Raw genomic sequence first — 18,399 nt, 5'->3', positions numbered from 1 at the left:
CACGGTCTAGGGACGGTCATGGTAACGCGAAATGTGGAGCTATAGAGAATAGAAGAAGTAATCCTCATCTGAATGTTTTAATCATCATCGTACAATTTGCAAGCGACATTGAATCACGATCCAGTAGATGCTGTATGGATGGGTTGACTATGGTGAAAGCGACGTTGTTGAGGCGGACCATCCAGGGACCATCCAGACGCACGTCGGGTGTTCTCGCTATAGTGTGGTCCCTGCTCAAGAGCTTTGATCGTTAGCGCCGGCCCCAACGACTCGGATCTTCGCATCAAGAAATTGTCCAGCAAGCCCCAGCAACCACCACAAGCCTCAGCGGCCATCACTCGCCCACGGCACTTCCTCACCACACCTTCACCCTCACACACACCCCACAATGGCTGCTTCAAGGCTCCTCCGACCCACCTCCCGCCTCGTCTCGGCGTCGCGGCCAGCGCCCGCCTTCCGACCAGCTTTCCGCGCCGCAGCCATTACACCGTCAATTGCGAGGAGAGGATATGCGTCGGGCCAGAAGGAGATGACGGTGCGAGAGGCGCTCAACGAGGCCATGGCCGAGGAGATGGAGCGCAACGACAAGGTTTTCGTGCTCGGAGAGGAAGTCGCGCAATACAACGGAGCGTACGTCCCACCATGAAGAAGAGAGATGTTATATCTGCGATAAGAAAGAGGAGGGTCCAATTGGGCAGAGAATACATCGCAGGCTACACACAATGGAATATCAATGGACGGTGCTGACTGAGCCACAGCTACAAGGTCACAAAGGGCCTGCTCGACCGCTTCGGTGAGAAGAGGGTAATCGACTCTCCCATCACAGAGTCAGGTTTCGCCGGTCTGACCGTCGGTGCTGCGCTCGCTGGTCTCCACCCCATTGTGAGTTTCTCGGTCTCCATGACGCAAAAAGCAAATCTGACAGCGACGACAGTGCGAGTTCATGACCTTCAACTTCGCCATGCAGGCCATTGACCAGATTATCAACTCCGCCGCAAAGACCCACTACATGTCCGGTGGTATCCAGCCCTGCAACATCACCTTCCGTGGTCCCAACGGTTTCGCGTCCGGTGTCGCTGCTCAGCATTCCCAAGATTACACTGCGTGGTACGGAAGCATTCCTGGACTCAAGGTTGTTTCGCCATACAGCGCCGAGGACGCCAAGGGTCTGTTGAAGGCTGCCATCCGCGACCCTAACCCGGTCGTGGTTCTCGAGAACGAGTAGGTCACAAGCGCCGCGAGACGGGAGACTGTGTACTAACATCCACAGACTTCTGTACGGTCTTTCCTTCCCCATGAGCGAGGAGGCCCAGAGAGACGACTTCGTCATTCCCGTAAGATACCCCACCATTATCCCACTCTATTCTCATACTAACACACCCCCAGTTCGGAAAGGCCAAGATCGAGCGCCCCGGCAAGGACCTCACCATTGTCACCCTCTCCCGCTGCGTTGGCCAATCCCTCGTCGCCGCCGAACAACTCAAGTCCAAGTACGGCGTCGAAGCCGAAGTCATCAACCTGCGCTCCATCAAGCCCCTCGACGTCGAGGCCATTGTCAAGTCCGTCAAGAAGACCGGCCACATGCTCTGCGTAGAGTCTGGTTTCCCATCCTTCGGTGTCGCATCCGAGATTATGGCGCTTACTTGCGAGTACGCTTTCGACTACTTGGAGGCGCCCCCTGCCCGTGTCACTGGTGCTGAGGTGCCCACACCATATGCCCAGAAGCTCGAGGAGATGAGCTTCCCCAGTGAGAGCTTGATTGTGGATTATGCTGCTAAGCTCCTCAGGGTGTAAGATGGAGTATGAACGAAAGAGGATAGCGTAGTTGGTCTCAGCGTTCTGTGTTCAATCGACACATTGCGTTGTATAACTATGTGGATATGAAGATTTGGGTTTTGGCGAAGGAACCGGATTATGTATGATTCAGATGGCCAATTTTCGGTTGAGGTAGACGCGTAGGTGCTGGTTTAGAGCATTTTCGATTGCATGTACAAGTATTCTATTGCAACTCCATCTAACGATTTTGAAACACTTCAGATCTGGGGAAGGTGACTGGAAGTGATGGTATGGGCTTTGGGTGAGAGGTGAGAGGGGATGGGAGGTAAGATGCTGACATTAATAGGGTTTTTGCTGCCTTGGTTTCCAAGTGTCTACCATCTGTTCTCTCTATCACATGCTGTTCTTGTGGTTTACAGTTTTGTTAACTCACCGCTTTTCTTTGTCGATGAGTATTTGGGACTCTCTCACTTCAATGCTGAGGATGTAGTATATGTCGCTTGTTCTTGTGATACCTCTACTTCTTCGTCGAAATCTCACTTTACTTCTCGCCGTCCTGTCTATACCACACTCGCTCAATGAATTTTGTCCTTGAGCAGGATGAACTACTCCCAGTGGAGATCTCTAAGAGAAAGAGGTGATGATGCCTACGATGCTCAGCAACTGCCTTTACGCCGGCATACCGCTCATATCGAGTTGCGCATATGCCTCGATGACCTGGACTCACGTTGGATGGCTCAGATGAGCATCTAACGGCACATATGCCGGTACGAGAAAGAGCATGGCAAGGGTACGAGCGGCTGCGCTTTGGTCATAGTGGGAGCGACGAAGTTGATGGTTTTCATCTTCACTTTCATCGATGAATCCGAATCTCACGATAACAGGTGCCGCGCGACCTAGGAGCTTCTGCTGGCACTGCGCTCTCCGCACCGAACGCTACGGACTAGCACGACAACACGGCACTGTGCACACGCGACGAGAGCCCAAGATGTCTTACCGTTCGACTGACAGCGGAACTCGAAATTGGAGCGACAGCGATGGCGGTGAGCTGAGCGACTCTGATGACGAGAGCTTGTCCAACTACGAGAATGACTATGACTACGAAGAACCCGAAGATGACGGTAGAGCTGCCGGGGACGAGTATGACAACAACGAAAATGGAAAGAGCGAGCTCGAGGAGGAGGTACAACTTCCACATTATCCTCGAACTCAGCACCAGCTTAAGACTGACATTTGCATTCTAGGGAGACTTGGAACCGATCGAAACGGTAGCGCCAGAACCGGAGTCAAAGCTTGCAACATCCATGAAAGCCAACTTCCGCGTCATCAAAGGACTCATGAAGGGCAGCCGTATCAAATGGGAAGAAATCATCGAAGAAGCCGACGAGTCCTACGCAGCAGAAACCAAGTCACTGGGCGAACGGCGCGAACAAATCAAGGGACACGAGCACATCCTACGCAAAAGGACCAGGGTTCACAAGCGCTTGCGCCGAGCGGTTACCCCAGCGCACAACGCTCTTCGCAAGGAAGATCACAAAGAATGCATCTTGATCTCTGAATTCTTCGATGCGGTCAAAATTGAGAGGACGGCTATCGAGGTCAGGCGGGCTGAGAAGATCAAGAAGGCGGAAGAGGTACATGTGCAGGAGTACGAGGCGCTGGTTGAGCTGCTGCGAGGCCTTCAGGTCATGGCTAGGCTTTCTGGTGTTGAGCTTGATGTGGACGAGGATGGAGATGATTAATGGGGAGTGTCCAACACCTCTAGGGCTACTGCTTAATTAAGCTACTTAAGCCCTTATCATTTGTTTCGCGTGAGTTCCGGTACTTCATGATGAAGGATTAAGGTGATGCAATGCTATTACAACGGCCAAGTAGCTAAACTCAGTACAGGGTTCTGCAACGGTGGACCATCGCACTCGGACAAGTCTCGGCTTAGACAGCATATGCGTAGCTCACTGAGTGTAAGTCTTCGCTGAACTTAGAAAAAAGATCCTGGTTGAAACCCGAAACGAACGCGACAAGAATGTCGGGGTGACCTCCAAAGACACCGAAAGAGAAAGCCAGAAGCGGAAAAGAAAATTGTCAAAACTGAGGAAAGGTTCTGACCATCCTACGGAGAGGTTATCGAAGCCGGGGAATGTCTAGACGTGAGATACACATGACTCGACAGGATCGCATAGCGGAAATTGATATCTGGAGACTACTGTGAGCAGACCAAGTGCGATATGCAGCAATCGCTAGTCTCAGTCTTCACGCTCACCTTCACCGCTGGCCTGGTTGTTTCGCGCTAGTCGCTCCTGCTCCTTCTGGGAGGCTCTCTGACTCCGACCGACACACCACGACCACAACACCGACAGAAATCAATATTGCGGCGACGCCTGCGACAGTCGCGCTAACTCATCATGTCGTCGGACGCCATTATCGAGGGCCTGAAACACGGTAACACTGTCGAGCTGGACGTGCTTCAGAACATGAAGGAAGGGCTCAACAGTGTCGTCGACAAAATGATCAGCGAGTGTCTGAGCCGCAGCGATGGGCTTAGTGAGCTGACGGAGAAGCTGTCACTGGTGAGTGCCATTGTCTTGAGTTTCTCTGCGACCCTCGAACTGACGTTAGACTTAGGAAGGTTCGAGCGAAGCAGCAACAGATTTCACGGCAGAAGACGAAACCAAGCTCGCGAAAACCATCGAAGACGCCATCCAGACCTGCGAGAGACATATCGACCACGAAACCACAAGGAAGCGTCTGACACTCCACCGAACGGCCCAAGCATTCAAAGCTCAGCAGGGAGTTCTGGACTTCCTGCTTACCCATGCTAGGGTTCACGATGACGCGTGTGACCAGAGGGCAACTCTTCACAACAATCTGACAGACATGGTGGACGGCTCACCACACGAGGCTCTCATCGCGAGAGAGTGTGGTTTCCTCGACAAGGTTTTCACTTTCCACAGACACGCAGCGAGAGAACTCAGAGAGAGGAAAGCACGTACTTATGAACAGATCGAGCGTGATCATGAGTGGATACTGTCTAATTTGCAGTTGGAAATGGCGGCTCTTTCCCGCATTGCTGATGCTGCGAAAATCGATCTTGCAACCGTACGCGACAACGATGAGGTCGACGGACAATCACTTCACGAAGCCTAGGCCGCTTAAAAAAGTCGCATATACTTCGCCGTTCGTTCTGGTTGGATAGTGGTACGCAAGCTCCATCCTCACCCGCTGTCCGTCCTAGCTCTTGCATCCGTTCCTGACTGTCAGAGAATGTCCGTGGAAGCCCTTCCCTGCTTGGGTGGTATATAGATGACAATAGCCGCATAGAATAAAGAGTGCACACCTGACAGCGAGTTTGCATTCGAGTTTGATGAATTTTGAAAGTGCACTATGGGCGAAAGACGTACTAAGACGCTTTGATGTGAAGACTCTGCAAATAGTCACACGATCACCATCAAACTAGATCTTGATACCACGAGTAATGATAACGTCGAAAATACTTCTGCACCGTGCTCATGATGTGTTGAGGCGGCCACCATGACATGTCCATGGACCCTCGATCAACCAGATCCTCTGGTTGACGGCGTCCCCACCCACGGAACCAAACTTCACAAGCCGTCGGTGGACATGTTAACGTTGCACTTGACAGCTGTACTCATGAAAGTACGCTGCTCTCCTTTGCAACCTCATCCTTGATCTCCAACGGCAAGGACTTTGTGAGGCGTTTGCCCAGGATGCCCAGGATGGGTTTGATCGGTACGGTAAGTAACGTCTCTGGCTATTCGATAATGAAGGACATCTATCACATGCATGTCACGTCTATTGTCGAGACATGCCCTCGCACCGCTGCCCAAGAAGGCCGCATGCTGACCAAACAACAGATTCGAAAGCGACATCAGGAACGCAAAGACAAAAAGAAAGCAGTCCGCCAGACCGCACAACGAAACGAACAGCTCGAAGCCGACACCGACCAGGCACAAGTCGAGCCCACGACACCCACTCCAGCCCAACATCTCCCCTTCACAGGCCCAACACGATTCTTCTCCCTCCGCCGCAAACGCGGCGTAAGCATCGGCATGTCAACCTACGAGCAACTCCCCAATGGCGTAGAACCAGCACTCATCGACCACTCCTGCCACCTAATGCAACGTCCCAGCGGAGAAGAACTACCCCATAAATCCCCCTTCGTCACACCCCCACCCGCAGGTGCTGATGCAGCCTCAACCCCAACCCAAGACACCAGCCCCAAAACCTGGCTCAGCCGCGTAGGCGGCTCACTCCGCCGCAAGCCAAGCGGCATACGCTCAGCCTTCTCGTACACGCTACCACGGAACTGGAAGACCAACAACAGCAACAACAACAACAACAACAAGAACAACACAGGTATCAGTGCAAAAGCCCTCGCAGAAACAGCGCACGAGTACAAAAAGTCCCAAATCCAACGTCTCGATCCCAGCGACATCGACGCCGCCAACGACGACGGGCGAGGCCGAAGTCCCCTCCCGCACCACTGGCGCTCGGAGCAATCCAGCTCCTCGGTCTCACACTCACGCGATGGAGTCGTGAACAGGATGAGCGATACTACTAATACTACTATGGAAGGAAGTGAGATGGGTGATTGGATTGACCCGGATGAGGAGAGAAGGGAGCAGGAGTTTGAGGATTGGATAGTGCATAATAGGTTGTTTGTTGAGGGGGAGGGGCTGGATGTGGCGAGTAGAAGGGTGTCGAGGGTGAGTGCGCTGTCAAAGAGGAGGTATAGTGATTATTAGGGGGGAGGTTGGGGTATACGATGGAGTTTGGGCGACGGTGGGGTAGCTGGTGGTGAGGTTTGAGGTATACGTGGGTGCGCGTCTTGGTGTGAGCAGCGGGCATGTGTGTTCCTGTGGTCTACGTGACACTGGGGTGAAGGTGAAGGCGAGGTACATCGAGACTCCTGTCTTTTGTCAACTTCTTGGTATTGTAATCGTTGTTGGCGTTCCGGGGTGAAGGCGAGGTTTCCATGAGTCCGCTATTGTTCAGTCGGTATTGTAGAAAGTAGAGGTGAAGGCGGATACGTACCTATTGTAACAATAGTAGCTATTGTCAACCACTTCGTCTTCGCCCAGAAGCCAGTACTATATAAACAGCTCATCTGCCTCTACCTCTTGCTCTTCAGCAAATACCACACTTGCTCAATATCAAGACATTTCCAAGTTCCCTCTTCCCAACATCATCACCATCATCACCACCACCACCACAACAGCAACAATGCTGTCCCCGCAGAACAAGCTGCGCATCTTGCTGAGCCTGGTGCTCATCGCCGTCTTCGCCGCGAGCTCAAATGAGCTACGCATCGCCATCGGCACCCTCTTCTCTTGGGCCCTAGGCCACGTCCTCATCCGCCGACTCTCCCTGTCGATCTCCTTTCGACAAGCCCACAACACCTACATGATGGTGTCGTTTGGCCTGCTGGCGGGCCTAAACGACCCATTTTGGGAAAACACCTTCGGCCGCATCCTCGACCTCTTCTTCGACCGATACCGCTTCGACCCAGACGTGCCTGGGTCGGGCTTCACAGACTGGCACGAAACCTTCCGCCGCCGAAAGGCATACGAGATCGATCTCGTTTGGCAATACCTCCGCACCGCGCTCTTCTGGTCCTTCGTCGCCGTTTTCCTCGCCGTTGCCGTTCCGCTTGTCCGCTGGTTCACTCATGAGAGTCAGACGACGAAACTGGAGCGGGCCTTCGCATACATGAGGGATCACCCTGGCGAGCGACCTCCCTGGATGTGCAAGCAGCCAGAGGCCACAGTGGTGTCCAAAAGGGACACAAGATACAACCGCCTGAGCAGCGAGCTCATCTTCGTGTGTGGCCCTGGTGGTGGGCTGGAGACGGTGATCGATGGCGACATCGAAGGCGCGATCTCTCGCCGGCGGGCACTGAGGCCGAGGTTCGCATGAGCGCTGGTCGCCATGCTGGTGGGGTTGTGGTTGGCGGTGGGCCATCTTGACGCTGGTCGTTGGGATGGTCAGGGTTTCTTGTTTCTTTTTGCTTGGGGTTTGGGTTTGAGTGTTGTCGTCGGCGGGCTGTCCTGGCGCTGGTCGCTGGGAAGTCCAGACCGGTCGGTACTCTTTATGTAGAGGTGGATAGGATAGTACTTCGGGGTCGTGTCCGATGTCCTATGGTTGGATATGTTCGTGAGACCCAGTCTGGTTTGTCCCGATTGTAGTTTTCGAATGCATCTTTCTTCCTTCCCGCTAAAATGTCCTCCTCAAGTCTGCGTGAAGGCCTCTACCAACCTCCTCTTCATATACAAATCGTGTGTCTGGGCTCATAGGGTTGTGATTGGTGGGGATTGGCATTTGAATGGCTTCGCATACGTGCTCCAGCAGATCCGGAAGTAGTTCATTGACTTTGGCTAGCAGCAAAGGTATGAACTTAGACGAGCCGCCCGGTAGCTTTGCTATCAACAGCATCAACTGGGTCAAGTAATCTTGGGGGCTGAGTTCGGCATGTGATGCAGACTGAGGCACGAAATGAAGAACGTCCGCTAAAGCGCAGGCTATGTCGAATACCTTCTCCGTCTAAGGTTGTTAGCAATGAGACAAGCTTGCGGCTGAATGACGTACCATGCCGACGCCATGTATCTGCAGACTCTGAACGGGTAGCTTCATCGAGAGAATGGTCAAGTCTTTGCCAACCAGAATGGGGTATCTGAATGTTAAGCAATCGTAAACAGACTCTGTGGAGAGAAACCCAAAGCGGGGAAACAGCTCCCACAGTTTGATCTGTAGCCAGAACTGCGATATGCGAACATTTGCAATCTCTTCGTTCGAAAGTTCGAGATCAGTGGGCAGCGCGGTGCGAACATCGTTCTCGAGCTGGATTAACCACTCTTTACTGCAGTTTTGCGCTGCACCGTTCCACACTGCGAAAAAGACTTCATCGAGCGGTCGGAAGACTGATGCGAGGTGGACCAAGCCAAGATCATCATGACCATCGAGTGGGTAGCTTGAGGAAGTGACAGATAGTGTGATGGGCCGATTCCTACGAACGCCATGCGCTCTAACAACTAGTAAGCAATACACTCATCACGATGCCCATGGGTACTGAGAATCGTCGCTGTCTTCGCTCGCAGGTGGGATTGGATAGACGAGAAAGGGACAAATGATATCATGAAGTCGGAAGTGCATATGATGAACCACGATGCATCGAAGTGGGGGAACAGACGTAGGAAAGACGGGAAGTATTTAGCGTACCTTTCTGACACTACCAAAATCCAAAACAGCCGTGTCCTTGTCTTCATGTCGAACCAATCCCTGTCCTCGTCTTTAAGCATCATGAACAGGGTTGTTGCTTCTCTCAAATAGAACCATGCTTGACGATAGTCGCCTCGGCCAGCGTAAGCTCCGTACAGAAAGAAGGAGGTATAAACTGATCGATGGTCAAGCTGCGTAATCCTATCTCGCTGCAGCGAGAGCAAGGTATGATCTAAGTAGTAGGTTTGTGAGTGCGTTTGTGAAGACTGTGTAGATCCGCAATTGGCATTAGTGGAGGCTTCCGCAAAGTTTGCCATGTATGCGCAAAAGGCATATATGAGCTGTCGAGATGTCGGCGAAGTCTGCATCTGCATGAATTCTTCTCGCAGTCTTTCGGCTGGTACGAGAGCTATTATCCTGTATATGCGCTTCTCGTAGACGTCGACCAACGTTTTGAAGACTTCCCTTGTCAATTCCACAGCGGCGGTAACGACCGCGGTCGGTGCAGCATCCTGTGGGTCGAAGACGTCGGCATCGTTATGGGGTATCGCTCTCAACTCGTTGAGTACGTTAGCCCTGGGACCTGTGCGACCTCCTTGACCCCGTGGTGCATTGAAGGTGCAAGCTAGTTTTGCCGATAAACATCCTGCGCAAGGCTGTACGCCATTGCACTTGGTTTTGCGGCGGCGACATGGGTCACATGCCTTTGCAACTTGTTTCCGGTAGACTGTCCTAGACGCGGTGTTCTGCATCAAGCTCGAGTGTCCACGTGGGGTTCATGATGTTGATTAGAGATGTGAGGAGGCGTTGTGTGGAGTGGCCGCAGCCCGAGGTAGCCCGCGGGCTGGTCAGACGCGTCGCGTGCTGCCGAGGCTGCTTACGTCATGTCAACACACTAATGTCTAAGCAGATGCGCGTCACTGGACAGGCAAGACATCGCTAACACGAACAATCATCTGCGAACATAGCTCATTACCGTTTGAGACGCGTAAAACTATTGTATCAGCACCGCAATTAAGGCTATTTTCACTCCTTCCATTCCGAGCCCACGGCAGCCTTCTCATCCGCGACACGCCCATGCCCGTACGGGTCGACCTGCGTGCTAGCAAACTTCCGTGCGCTGACCTTCTGCTCGAATAACATATCTAGCTCCCCATACGTCCTACCCTTCGGTTCTGGGAGCCTGAAGTACACCCACACCACAACGCAGCCGCAAGTACCTGCCCAGAAGAACGCCGTCTTCGCTCCCCAGGCCCAGTTGGCATCTCCAAGCTGGTAGTTCGTCAGTACGTTGACCACAATATTCGAGATATTGTACAGCGCTCGCGCGAGTACGATCGTCTTGGCCTTCAATCTTGTGGATGACATCTCCGATACGATTGAGTAGGTGACGGGACCGATCGTGAAGTCGTATACGAAGACGAAGAGAATCAACACCGCGCCAATAGCCCAGTTCGAGGCTTGGGTACCGGCAAAAGAGCATGATCCAACGATTATCAGGATGATGAAGAGTGTGCAGCCGCCGGAGAAATGGATCGTTCGTCGACCGAACTTCTGCATGAGGTACCACGAGCCAGCAGTACCGACGAGGCCAAGGGCGAGTGAGATCATCGACATGTTGAAAGATTGTACGGTGGGGAGGCCCGCCTTCTGCATGAAGTATGCGCTACTTGATGTTAGCCCAGAGTTCCTATTGACTTCACGTCTAATACTGACAAGTAACCCATGATGTTGGTCCCGCAGATTGTCTGAGCAATCCAGGTGAAGCATACGATCTCGGTTCGTCGGAGATCGGTTCCCTTGAACAGGTCCGTCCATCGGGTGCCTTCTGACATGTTCTTTTCCATTTCGTTGGTATGCTCAATCATGGCGATCGTCTCGTCGGCGTTGAAGTTCGGATCCTTTTCCGGCGAGGTCAGACGAAGCAATGCAGCTTTAGCGCCTACTTTGTCGCCTCTACGAACATGCCACCACGGACTTTCAGGTGCAAGAAAGACACCAACCATGATCGGTATGGGCCAGACCCATTGCACGGCAAAAGGGATGCGATACGCCCATTGGTCTGAACGTTGGACGCAGCCTCGGTTTACACCTGCAGCTATAAATTGCCCCATCACCCAGCACCTGGAAGGTCATTAGCATCTGGTCTCGGAGAGAATGAAAGCTAGTGCTTACATGTTGACGAATGTGGTCAGAATCGGCCTCAGACGTACAGGTGCAACTTCCGATGCATACTGCGTTGTGAGGGTCTGAAACATGCCCCACGGGATCCCGCAGAAGACTTCGCCGATGACCAGAGTCTGAACATTGGGCGCAAAGAACAGGATAAAGATGAAAGCAGTCATCGATATCAGGGCACCTATCATGGTCTTCCGATACCCATACCGCTCGCTAACGAAGCCGTTGATGACAAGACCGATGACCTCGCCAGCTCGTGCTCCGTTGGATCTGACGCTATCAGCCACAACAAAACCTCGGGTAACGTTCCATTGATACTCACAGTGCGCTCTGCCAACTAGCTTGAACACTGTACTTGCCAGTAGCAGCGTTCAGAACTCCGTACTTGCGATTGAACTGAGGGCTGCCATACAAACTCCCCAGCAATGCGAGATCGTATCCTTCCATGATAAGAGCACTCGACAGAACGACTGACCAACCGACGGCTTTTGGGTAAAGTTTGATCGCCTGAACGAGGCTCATAGATTTCTCATCGTCAGCTGCATGTTGTGCCTCCTCATTCGGCGCTGCGAGCTGTGTCGCCGTAGGTTGCTCCAAGTCCTTGTCTGTCATTGTCGCAATAAGTGGCAACTCGGGTGAAAGAGACTGGAATCGATGCCATATTACCGAGGAGGCGTGACAGGCTTATAACCATCTCCGAGCACAGATGATCATGGTCAGAACAGGGTTGCCTTTGATGCGGGTTAGCGAGGGCCCAGCACCTCGGACCTCCCCATGGTGCCCCAGCTTCAGTGTGGAAATCGCTCATACTACGCCCAAAATTACTTCTACAGCACCAGAGAACGCCAATTTCTCGTAATTACGAGTTCTCTTGTTACCGAATGATCGGAAGCAACGCGGATGGCCTATAGTGGTTCGGCGAACCAGTTGATTTTCACGGAGCCAAGGCGGAGGCGATGCGGAAGCAACACGGAAGGAACACGGGCGCCACATTGCGGGGCTGACACGACTCGCACCAGGGTGCCAACCGTTTACAAGCAGTCACCAAAACGACGAATGAGAGAGACTGTCACAATGGACTGCATGACGATGATCATTGGGACGGAGTACAGACCAAAGTGTAGTTTTCTGGAGCCTGCAACGACTTCTCTCCTTCATCTCCCATTCCGTACACCCAGCGGTCATCATCTTGCCACTGCCCAGCTTCTACCAGTAACTTCTCTCTGATCCATGGATCACATCTGCTTACGAATAGCCTGCGTTCATCAAGTCTTACAGTCACCGATACCCTAAACTCAGTACAAATAATTTGTCGGTCAATATCATGTCACCACATGTGGACCTCTCTTACCACAAACGCGTGTGGTGGAAGGAAGCAGTATTCTATCAAATCTACCCGGCATGTTTCAAGGACAGTGATGGCGATGGCTGGGGAGATATCCCGGGTATACTTGAGAAGATCAGCTACATCGCGTCCCTTGGTGTAGATGTGGTTTGGCTATCGCCCATGTTCGATTCACCACAGATTGATATGGTAAGAAAACGATGTATGAAATATATAGACCGTCGCTGACCTCGCGCCTAAATATTTCAGGGCTACGATGTTTCCGACTATGAAGGTATATATGCACCGTACGGCACTGTCAAGGATATGGAGAAACTCATCAAAGCCTGCCACGATAACCACATGAAGATCATCCTCGACCTAGTTGTTAATCATACGAGTGATCAGCACCATTGGTTCCAGGAAAGCCGGAGTTCCAGAGATAATCCGAAAAGAGACTGGTACTTCTGGCAGCCAGCACGTTACGACGAGCAGGGCAACCGCATGCCGCCCACCAACTACCGCTCATATTTCGCTGGTGGAACTTGGACATGGGATGAGCATACGGAAGAATACTACCTTCACCTCTACGACAAGTCCCAACCAGACCTAAACTGGGAGAATGAAGACTGCCGGCAAGCGATCTACGACTCAGCAATGCGCTTCTGGCTTAACAAAGGCATCGACGGCTTCCGCGTAGACACCGTAAACAAATACTCCAAAGTCCTCCCCTTCACCGATGCACCTATCACCGACCCAACCAGTGCCATTCAACCCGCTGCCCAAATGTGGTGTAACGGGCCCCGCATCCACGAGTTCATCAAGGAAATGAACCGTAAAGTCCTCTCCCACTACCGCACCTACGACAACCAACCCCTCGTAACAGTCGGCGAACTCTCCTTATGTCCCGAACCCTCCTCTGTTCTCCCCTACATCAGCGCCGCACAAAAGGAATTAGACATGGTTTTCCAATTCGACATCACGCATCTCGGTCAAGGCCCACCAGGCTCTGATAACAAGTACGATTACGCTACTTGGACACTACCAGAAATGAAGCGCATAGTAGAGAAATGGCAATGTTTCATCGAAGGCACAGCCGCATGGACAACCGTCTTCAACGAGAACCACGACAACGGCCGCAGTATCTCGCGTTTCGCTGATGACGCGCCCGAATGGCGAGTCGCTAGCGGCAAACTACTTGCTTTGTGGCTAATTGGTCAATCGGGCAGTCTGTTCCTATACCAAGGTCAGGAAATCGGTATGATCAACGCGCCAGCCTCGTGGGATATAGAAAGCGAATATAAAGACGTCGAGAGCCAGAACTACTGGGCCGAAGCCGTGCGGTTAACAGACAACGGCACGGATCCTACGCGTAAAGAGCGCATAAAGAGGGGATTACAGCTTATGGCTAGGGATCATGCGCGGTTGCCTTTTCAATGGGATGACAGTACCAACAGTGGGTTTTCGACGGGGAAGCCGTGGATGAGGGTGCATGATGATTATGGTAGTATCAATGCGGCGGCGCAGGAGAAGGATGAGGAGAGTGTGCTTTCGTTTTATAAGCAAGTACTCCGCTTGAGGAAGGAGCATAAAGATGTCTTTGTGTATGGGTCGTTTGAGTTGGTGGATCCGGAGGGGAGGGATTTGTTTGTTTATCGGAAGAGGTGTGAGGGGAAGATGGCGCTTGTTGTGTTGAATTTTACGACCGAGGAACAGGGGATCGAGCATGACATCGAGGGTTCGAAGCTGCTTGTGAGTTCGTATGGGAAGGCGACGGGATCAGTACTACGACCGCTGGAAGGAAGGATATACATCGATTACTGAGAAAGCGGAGTCGAGTGTTCTTGCGAGAAAGTGTAGACTATTGTCGATGCGCTATCAAGGGTATACTACAATGCAAAACTCGCACCACACATTCCTCTTACTGTCCTACCCATCGCCCAACGATTGGAAGGTACTTGTACAGCTCGTCATACTCTTTGCCTACCCAGCCTACCATCTTGCCGTCTCGTCCAACAACACCCAAGCCGCCCGCTAGCCATAGAGCAGTCAAAGCCGCACTAATGCCATTGATAGTGTACCACCTCCTCTTCCGGATCAAAGCTCTGTTATCTTCCGTGTGCTTGACCTGACTTGGTGCGAAACCCAACCATTTTGCTGCGCCCCAGACGAAATGCCACACCCCGACTCCTACCAGTGCTGTGAAACCGGTAAAGGAAACTGCAGGATGTAGTGCGAAGCCATGGGAGATGTATTGCAAATTGATCAGCGACGAATCGCCATGCGCATACAACGGAAGAATCCTCGTAGTCCAAATATGGAAACTAGCAAAAGGCACCAGAGCATAACCCAACGCACTCGTTCCACTCAGTGCTGGCCATGGAATCGTGCGCTTATCCGTTCGTGTCTCTGCACCGTATCTTTTCAACGCTTGTCGCCTTCTCCATAGTCGTAGTGCGATTCCAGAGGTAACGTGTGCGACGAGGGGGAGGCCAACGAGGAGGGGTTCCGTGAGCGCGGATTGGTAGTATGGTCGTGTGAGCAGGAGGTAACGGTTTGATTCGAGGACGGAGCGGGTGGCGAGCGGTATTATGGAGACGTTTGTTATGTGGAGGGCGGCGAAGGCTGTGAAGGTGTAGGAGGAGTACTTTTGTACGCGGAGGACTGTGTAGTAATGTCAGCATTGCAGCTCTGCATTTGACGACTGGAGGAAGACGTACGCCACCAAGCAGGTCCATGGTCACCTAACCGCAATCCCAAAGTGTTCATCCTCCTTATGCCTCTCATCTCTTCCGTCTCCTTCTCAGGCCGTTCCTCATCCGGAACCGGGAAATATTGATTTACCTTCAACTCTTCTGGTGTGTCGACGGGCGAAGGGTCGACTTCGGTAAGGCCCATAACGCCCATCTCTTCATCCTCTACCGGTGGCAGACCCGGGCTCTTCTCCATCTTGCGGTCTGTGTCGTGGTGTTGCGAGGTAAGGGAAATGCTACGTTGCTGAGACATGGAATGACGTTGATTCGGTGAAGATATAAGTGGGGCGCTGCATGCTTGAGCCGAGGCGCGTGCTGTTGAGCCGCAACACCAATTGTTCTATCACCACACGCGACTACGCGACGCCACGACTGAACGACCCCGGTACCTCACGATCCCACGAATCGCTCACGGAGATTCTATCACTGGTGATATATCACCTCGCCCACATATCCCCATCGCGACACACCACACATAGACGCGACCATGCCACCAGTACGCCCTCCCCAACCCTACTCTCACCCACGCATCACTAACACCCCTCTCAGCGAAACAACCCCCTTCCAGCGGCCGTCCGCCTCTTCAACTGCACAATCTGCGATAAAGGCTACCCGCGACAACTCGACTACGAAAACCACCTCCGCTCCTACGACCACAACCACCGCCAACGTCTCGCCGACATGAAGAAGCTCACCGCGTCCAACGACACCGAGAGCAACAAACCGAAACAAGGGTTAGAGATGCGGAGTATAGATGTGGAGAATGCGAATAAGAAGCCGGGGGTTGGAAGTCGATTTACTAAGATTGGGGGTGGTGGTAATGCTGCGGCGGGTGGCAGGTTTAAGAAAGTTGGGGTTGCGGTTGGTGGGAAAGATGGTGTCGAGGATAAGGCTGAGGTGGTGGTCGTGAAGACGGAGGATATGTCCGAGAGGAGTATTGAAGCACCGGTTGCTGCTGCGATGCCCATCGCGGAGGCCGAAGTCAAGAAGGAAGAGGATACACTTATGGCGGATGATGCAAAGGCAGATGAGATTACATGGGAAGAGTACGACTTCACGAAGCCAACCGGATGCGATCATGCGAGTTGTCCTGGATGCAAAACAGATGGCATCTGGACTGGTGGATGGGTGTCTGTGGATGCTGTTTGAAAGACACGCGTTCATCGCTCTTATGTTGACATCGACACTTTTACTATAATTATACCTGGAGTCGATCAACCCCTAGTCGGGGCTTATCCACATTGCATAGCATCGGCGTTCATGGAGTCAGTACTCAGTCTACGCTCACCATATACCAGATATCTGTAAGTGTGTTCCCATCACCCTACAATTCATTTCCCCGAGGTCCTGATCGTACCCTTGATTCTTGCGTCACGACGGGGTTCATTGGCGCCTAGTCGCTGCTTTGACTGATCAAAATAGCAGGCTGCATTTACAATTGCTGCATTTACAATTGCTGCTTCTTCTCTATCCGCTACTCAAGCAGTGTGATCGATACGACTCACCGCGGTCGAGGAAGATACGGTGTTGGCTGGAGTGGGACAACGTTGAGGGTAATTGTAGATGTACCAGATGCACCAATGCGCTCTTAGCGTGCGTTGTTAGTGCTGATTACTCCAACGAAACACCAGAGTCGGCGGCGGCTATCAAGGAGTCAAGTCGCGGGCTACATTCACGATGGTCTGGATATGCGTAAGTGCATTTTCATCGCTTAACGTTTCTCATCATTCTGGTTCTTCCTAGTTGCTCGACATCTCAGGACTAATCCTTAGATGCTGTGCCTCCATCCCTAATGTACAAAGAGCTACACATATCTTGTGAACTCCTCTGTAGCGGTCTCTCAACTTATAGTCGAGACAACGAATCAAGAAGCTTCTGACCGCTGCTTCGACCGACCAACAACCTACACTACTTTCCACCTCTCTCTCACAACACCCAATACCCAAGGTCTGTCCATGTCTTACCCGCCCGGAAAGTGCTCGGCAAAGGTACGATACGTATAACAAACTCGCCGTTGTGGTTAGCGAAGTGAGCACAGGGTTCGTAGGCTTTGACGCATCGGTCATCTGCCGCGTCCATGAAGTCCCCTCCTTGGCTAAAGCTTTGCCTAACTGTACCGGCAGGAGTCATAGCACCGAGGAGGACCGTTCGGATGCAGCAAGGTCTGTCCGGGTTGTCTGTGTATCGTGCTGGGTTGAGGGTGCAGCTTGCGTAGTAATCTCTTCTGTACTTAGAAGACAAGCACATGGACTCGTAACGTCGCTTCAGCTGGGCCCGGACAAGGACCGGAAGGTCGTCAAGTGTCTTCAAGACATATTCACCCTGCTCGTTGCGAAACCGCAGGTATATTGGCAGATCTACCGGGTTCCGGACCGTTTGGGGCTTCCGCTGTCTAGGAACATCGTTCGACCTCCGATCGACTATTGACTTCCGCTTCCTAGGTAATTTCGCCGGTGCCTGTTCATCCTCGATCGTGCGCTGGTAATTGGCCATAAGCTCCTCCTTCTCTTCATCGTCACTGCCGAGGTCGATTATCTCGTGCTCTTTCTTGAATAGTATGTGCGCGGTAGAATTGTCATTTTCTTGCTGTCCCGCCACCTCAGCGTTTGCTGGCATCTGCTCTTCCTTCACTTCCATGTGAGCCGCAGTAGTGACAGTTTCTTGCTCTTCAGCTGCGTCGGTCCTTGCTCGCTTTGAGTCATTGAAGCTCGCCGCAGAACTCCTTCGCTTTGTAGGAGCAGTAGTTGGATCGTCTGTGGGGATGAACTGGGGTGTTGTCGATATAGCCTGAACGGGAGGTTGAGATTGCGGAACTACCATCAGTCAGCTTGGGTCCCCATTTGTACCAAAGGCGGTGATCTTGAACATACCTGAGGCTTCATCTTGTTCGCGGAGGACAAGTAAGAAGGCAGCGCGCACTTCCTCGGGCGGCAGATACTCCACGATGCGGCCGCGGTCCACTTCATTCATATTTTGCAAGGTCTTGAGCAGACCATCGGCTCGGGTGTTGGAGCTCATTGCGTCCTTTGGGGTTTCCGGAACGTCGGTCGCTCTCTGCAGCAGATGTGGGTATCAAGTTTGACTGTGGTGGATGGTAGGTGAGAGCGCGTCTGACAGGCGATATGGTTTCAAGCG

At 52.5% G+C, this 18,399-nt stretch overlaps 11 protein-coding genes across 11 annotated transcripts; 7 read left to right on the top strand and 4 right to left on the bottom strand.

Moving 5' to 3' along the window:
• Positions 1-388: 388 nt before the first annotated feature.
• PDB1 (pyruvate dehydrogenase E1, beta subunit) lies at positions 389-1,794 on the top strand (the record flags this gene model as incomplete). The annotated part of the gene is made up of 5 exons (XM_049351882.1): positions 389-630; positions 759-882; positions 935-1,221; positions 1,271-1,334; positions 1,387-1,794. The coding sequence occupies 5 exons, from the start codon at positions 389-391 to the stop codon at positions 1,792-1,794; spliced, it is 1,125 nt and encodes a 374-aa protein (XP_049213353.1).
• Positions 1,795-2,764: 970 nt separating this feature from the next.
• On the top strand, positions 2,765-3,518 carry J4E79_002985 (uncharacterized protein; the record flags this gene model as incomplete). The annotated part of the gene is made up of 2 exons (XM_049351881.1): positions 2,765-2,959; positions 3,021-3,518. 2 exons carry the CDS (start codon positions 2,765-2,767, stop codon positions 3,516-3,518), a joined length of 693 nt encoding a protein of 230 aa, XP_049213352.1.
• Positions 3,519-4,178: 660 nt separating this feature from the next.
• J4E79_002984 (uncharacterized protein) lies at positions 4,179-4,920 on the top strand (the record flags this gene model as incomplete). Its single annotated transcript, XM_049351880.1, has 2 exons — positions 4,179-4,343; positions 4,399-4,920. The coding sequence occupies 2 exons, from the start codon at positions 4,179-4,181 to the stop codon at positions 4,918-4,920; spliced, it is 687 nt and encodes a 228-aa protein (XP_049213351.1).
• A 581-nt stretch (positions 4,921-5,501) lies between these two features.
• On the top strand, positions 5,502-6,539 carry J4E79_002983 (uncharacterized protein; the record flags this gene model as incomplete). The annotated part of the gene is made up of 1 exon (XM_049351879.1): positions 5,502-6,539. One exon carries the CDS (start codon positions 5,502-5,504, stop codon positions 6,537-6,539), a length of 1,038 nt encoding a protein of 345 aa, XP_049213350.1.
• Positions 6,540-7,017: 478 nt separating this feature from the next.
• On the top strand, positions 7,018-7,710 carry J4E79_002982 (uncharacterized protein; the record flags this gene model as incomplete). The annotated part of the gene is made up of 1 exon (XM_049351878.1): positions 7,018-7,710. One exon carries the CDS (start codon positions 7,018-7,020, stop codon positions 7,708-7,710), a length of 693 nt encoding a protein of 230 aa, XP_049213349.1.
• A 297-nt stretch (positions 7,711-8,007) lies between these two features.
• J4E79_002981 (uncharacterized protein) lies at positions 8,008-9,089 on the bottom strand (the record flags this gene model as incomplete). Its single annotated transcript, XM_049351877.1, has 3 exons — positions 8,008-8,334; positions 8,380-8,815; positions 9,010-9,089. The coding sequence occupies 3 exons, from the start codon at positions 9,087-9,089 to the stop codon at positions 8,008-8,010; spliced, it is 843 nt and encodes a 280-aa protein (XP_049213348.1).
• A 946-nt stretch (positions 9,090-10,035) lies between these two features.
• J4E79_002980 (uncharacterized protein) lies at positions 10,036-11,799 on the bottom strand (the record flags this gene model as incomplete). The annotated part of the gene is made up of 4 exons (XM_049351876.1): positions 10,036-10,675; positions 10,726-11,133; positions 11,185-11,457; positions 11,510-11,799. 4 exons carry the CDS (start codon positions 11,797-11,799, stop codon positions 10,036-10,038), a joined length of 1,611 nt encoding a protein of 536 aa, XP_049213347.1.
• A 712-nt stretch (positions 11,800-12,511) lies between these two features.
• On the top strand, positions 12,512-14,335 carry J4E79_002979 (uncharacterized protein; the record flags this gene model as incomplete). Its single annotated transcript, XM_049351875.1, has 2 exons — positions 12,512-12,721; positions 12,782-14,335. The coding sequence occupies 2 exons, from the start codon at positions 12,512-12,514 to the stop codon at positions 14,333-14,335; spliced, it is 1,764 nt and encodes a 587-aa protein (XP_049213346.1).
• A 97-nt stretch (positions 14,336-14,432) lies between these two features.
• Positions 14,433-15,460, bottom strand: J4E79_002978 (uncharacterized protein; the record flags this gene model as incomplete). Its single annotated transcript, XM_049351874.1, has 3 exons — positions 14,433-14,731; positions 14,870-15,175; positions 15,232-15,460. The coding sequence occupies 3 exons, from the start codon at positions 15,458-15,460 to the stop codon at positions 14,433-14,435; spliced, it is 834 nt and encodes a 277-aa protein (XP_049213345.1).
• Positions 15,461-15,751: 291 nt separating this feature from the next.
• Positions 15,752-16,413, top strand: J4E79_002977 (uncharacterized protein; the record flags this gene model as incomplete). Its single annotated transcript, XM_049351873.1, has 2 exons — positions 15,752-15,760; positions 15,814-16,413. The coding sequence occupies 2 exons, from the start codon at positions 15,752-15,754 to the stop codon at positions 16,411-16,413; spliced, it is 609 nt and encodes a 202-aa protein (XP_049213344.1).
• Positions 16,414-17,190: 777 nt separating this feature from the next.
• J4E79_002976 (uncharacterized protein) lies at positions 17,191-18,282 on the bottom strand (the record flags this gene model as incomplete). The annotated part of the gene is made up of 2 exons (XM_049351872.1): positions 17,191-18,077; positions 18,135-18,282. 2 exons carry the CDS (start codon positions 18,280-18,282, stop codon positions 17,191-17,193), a joined length of 1,035 nt encoding a protein of 344 aa, XP_049213343.1.
• Between the last annotated feature and the right edge of the window lie 117 nt (positions 18,283-18,399).

Source organism: Alternaria viburni (genome assembly GCF_023758015.1).
Source record: "Alternaria viburni strain BMP 2772 chromosome Unknown scaffold_5, whole genome shotgun sequence".
Lineage (NCBI taxonomy): Eukaryota > Fungi > Ascomycota > Dothideomycetes > Pleosporales > Pleosporaceae > Alternaria > Alternaria viburni.
This window is presented reverse-complemented; position numbering and strand designations above follow the sequence as displayed.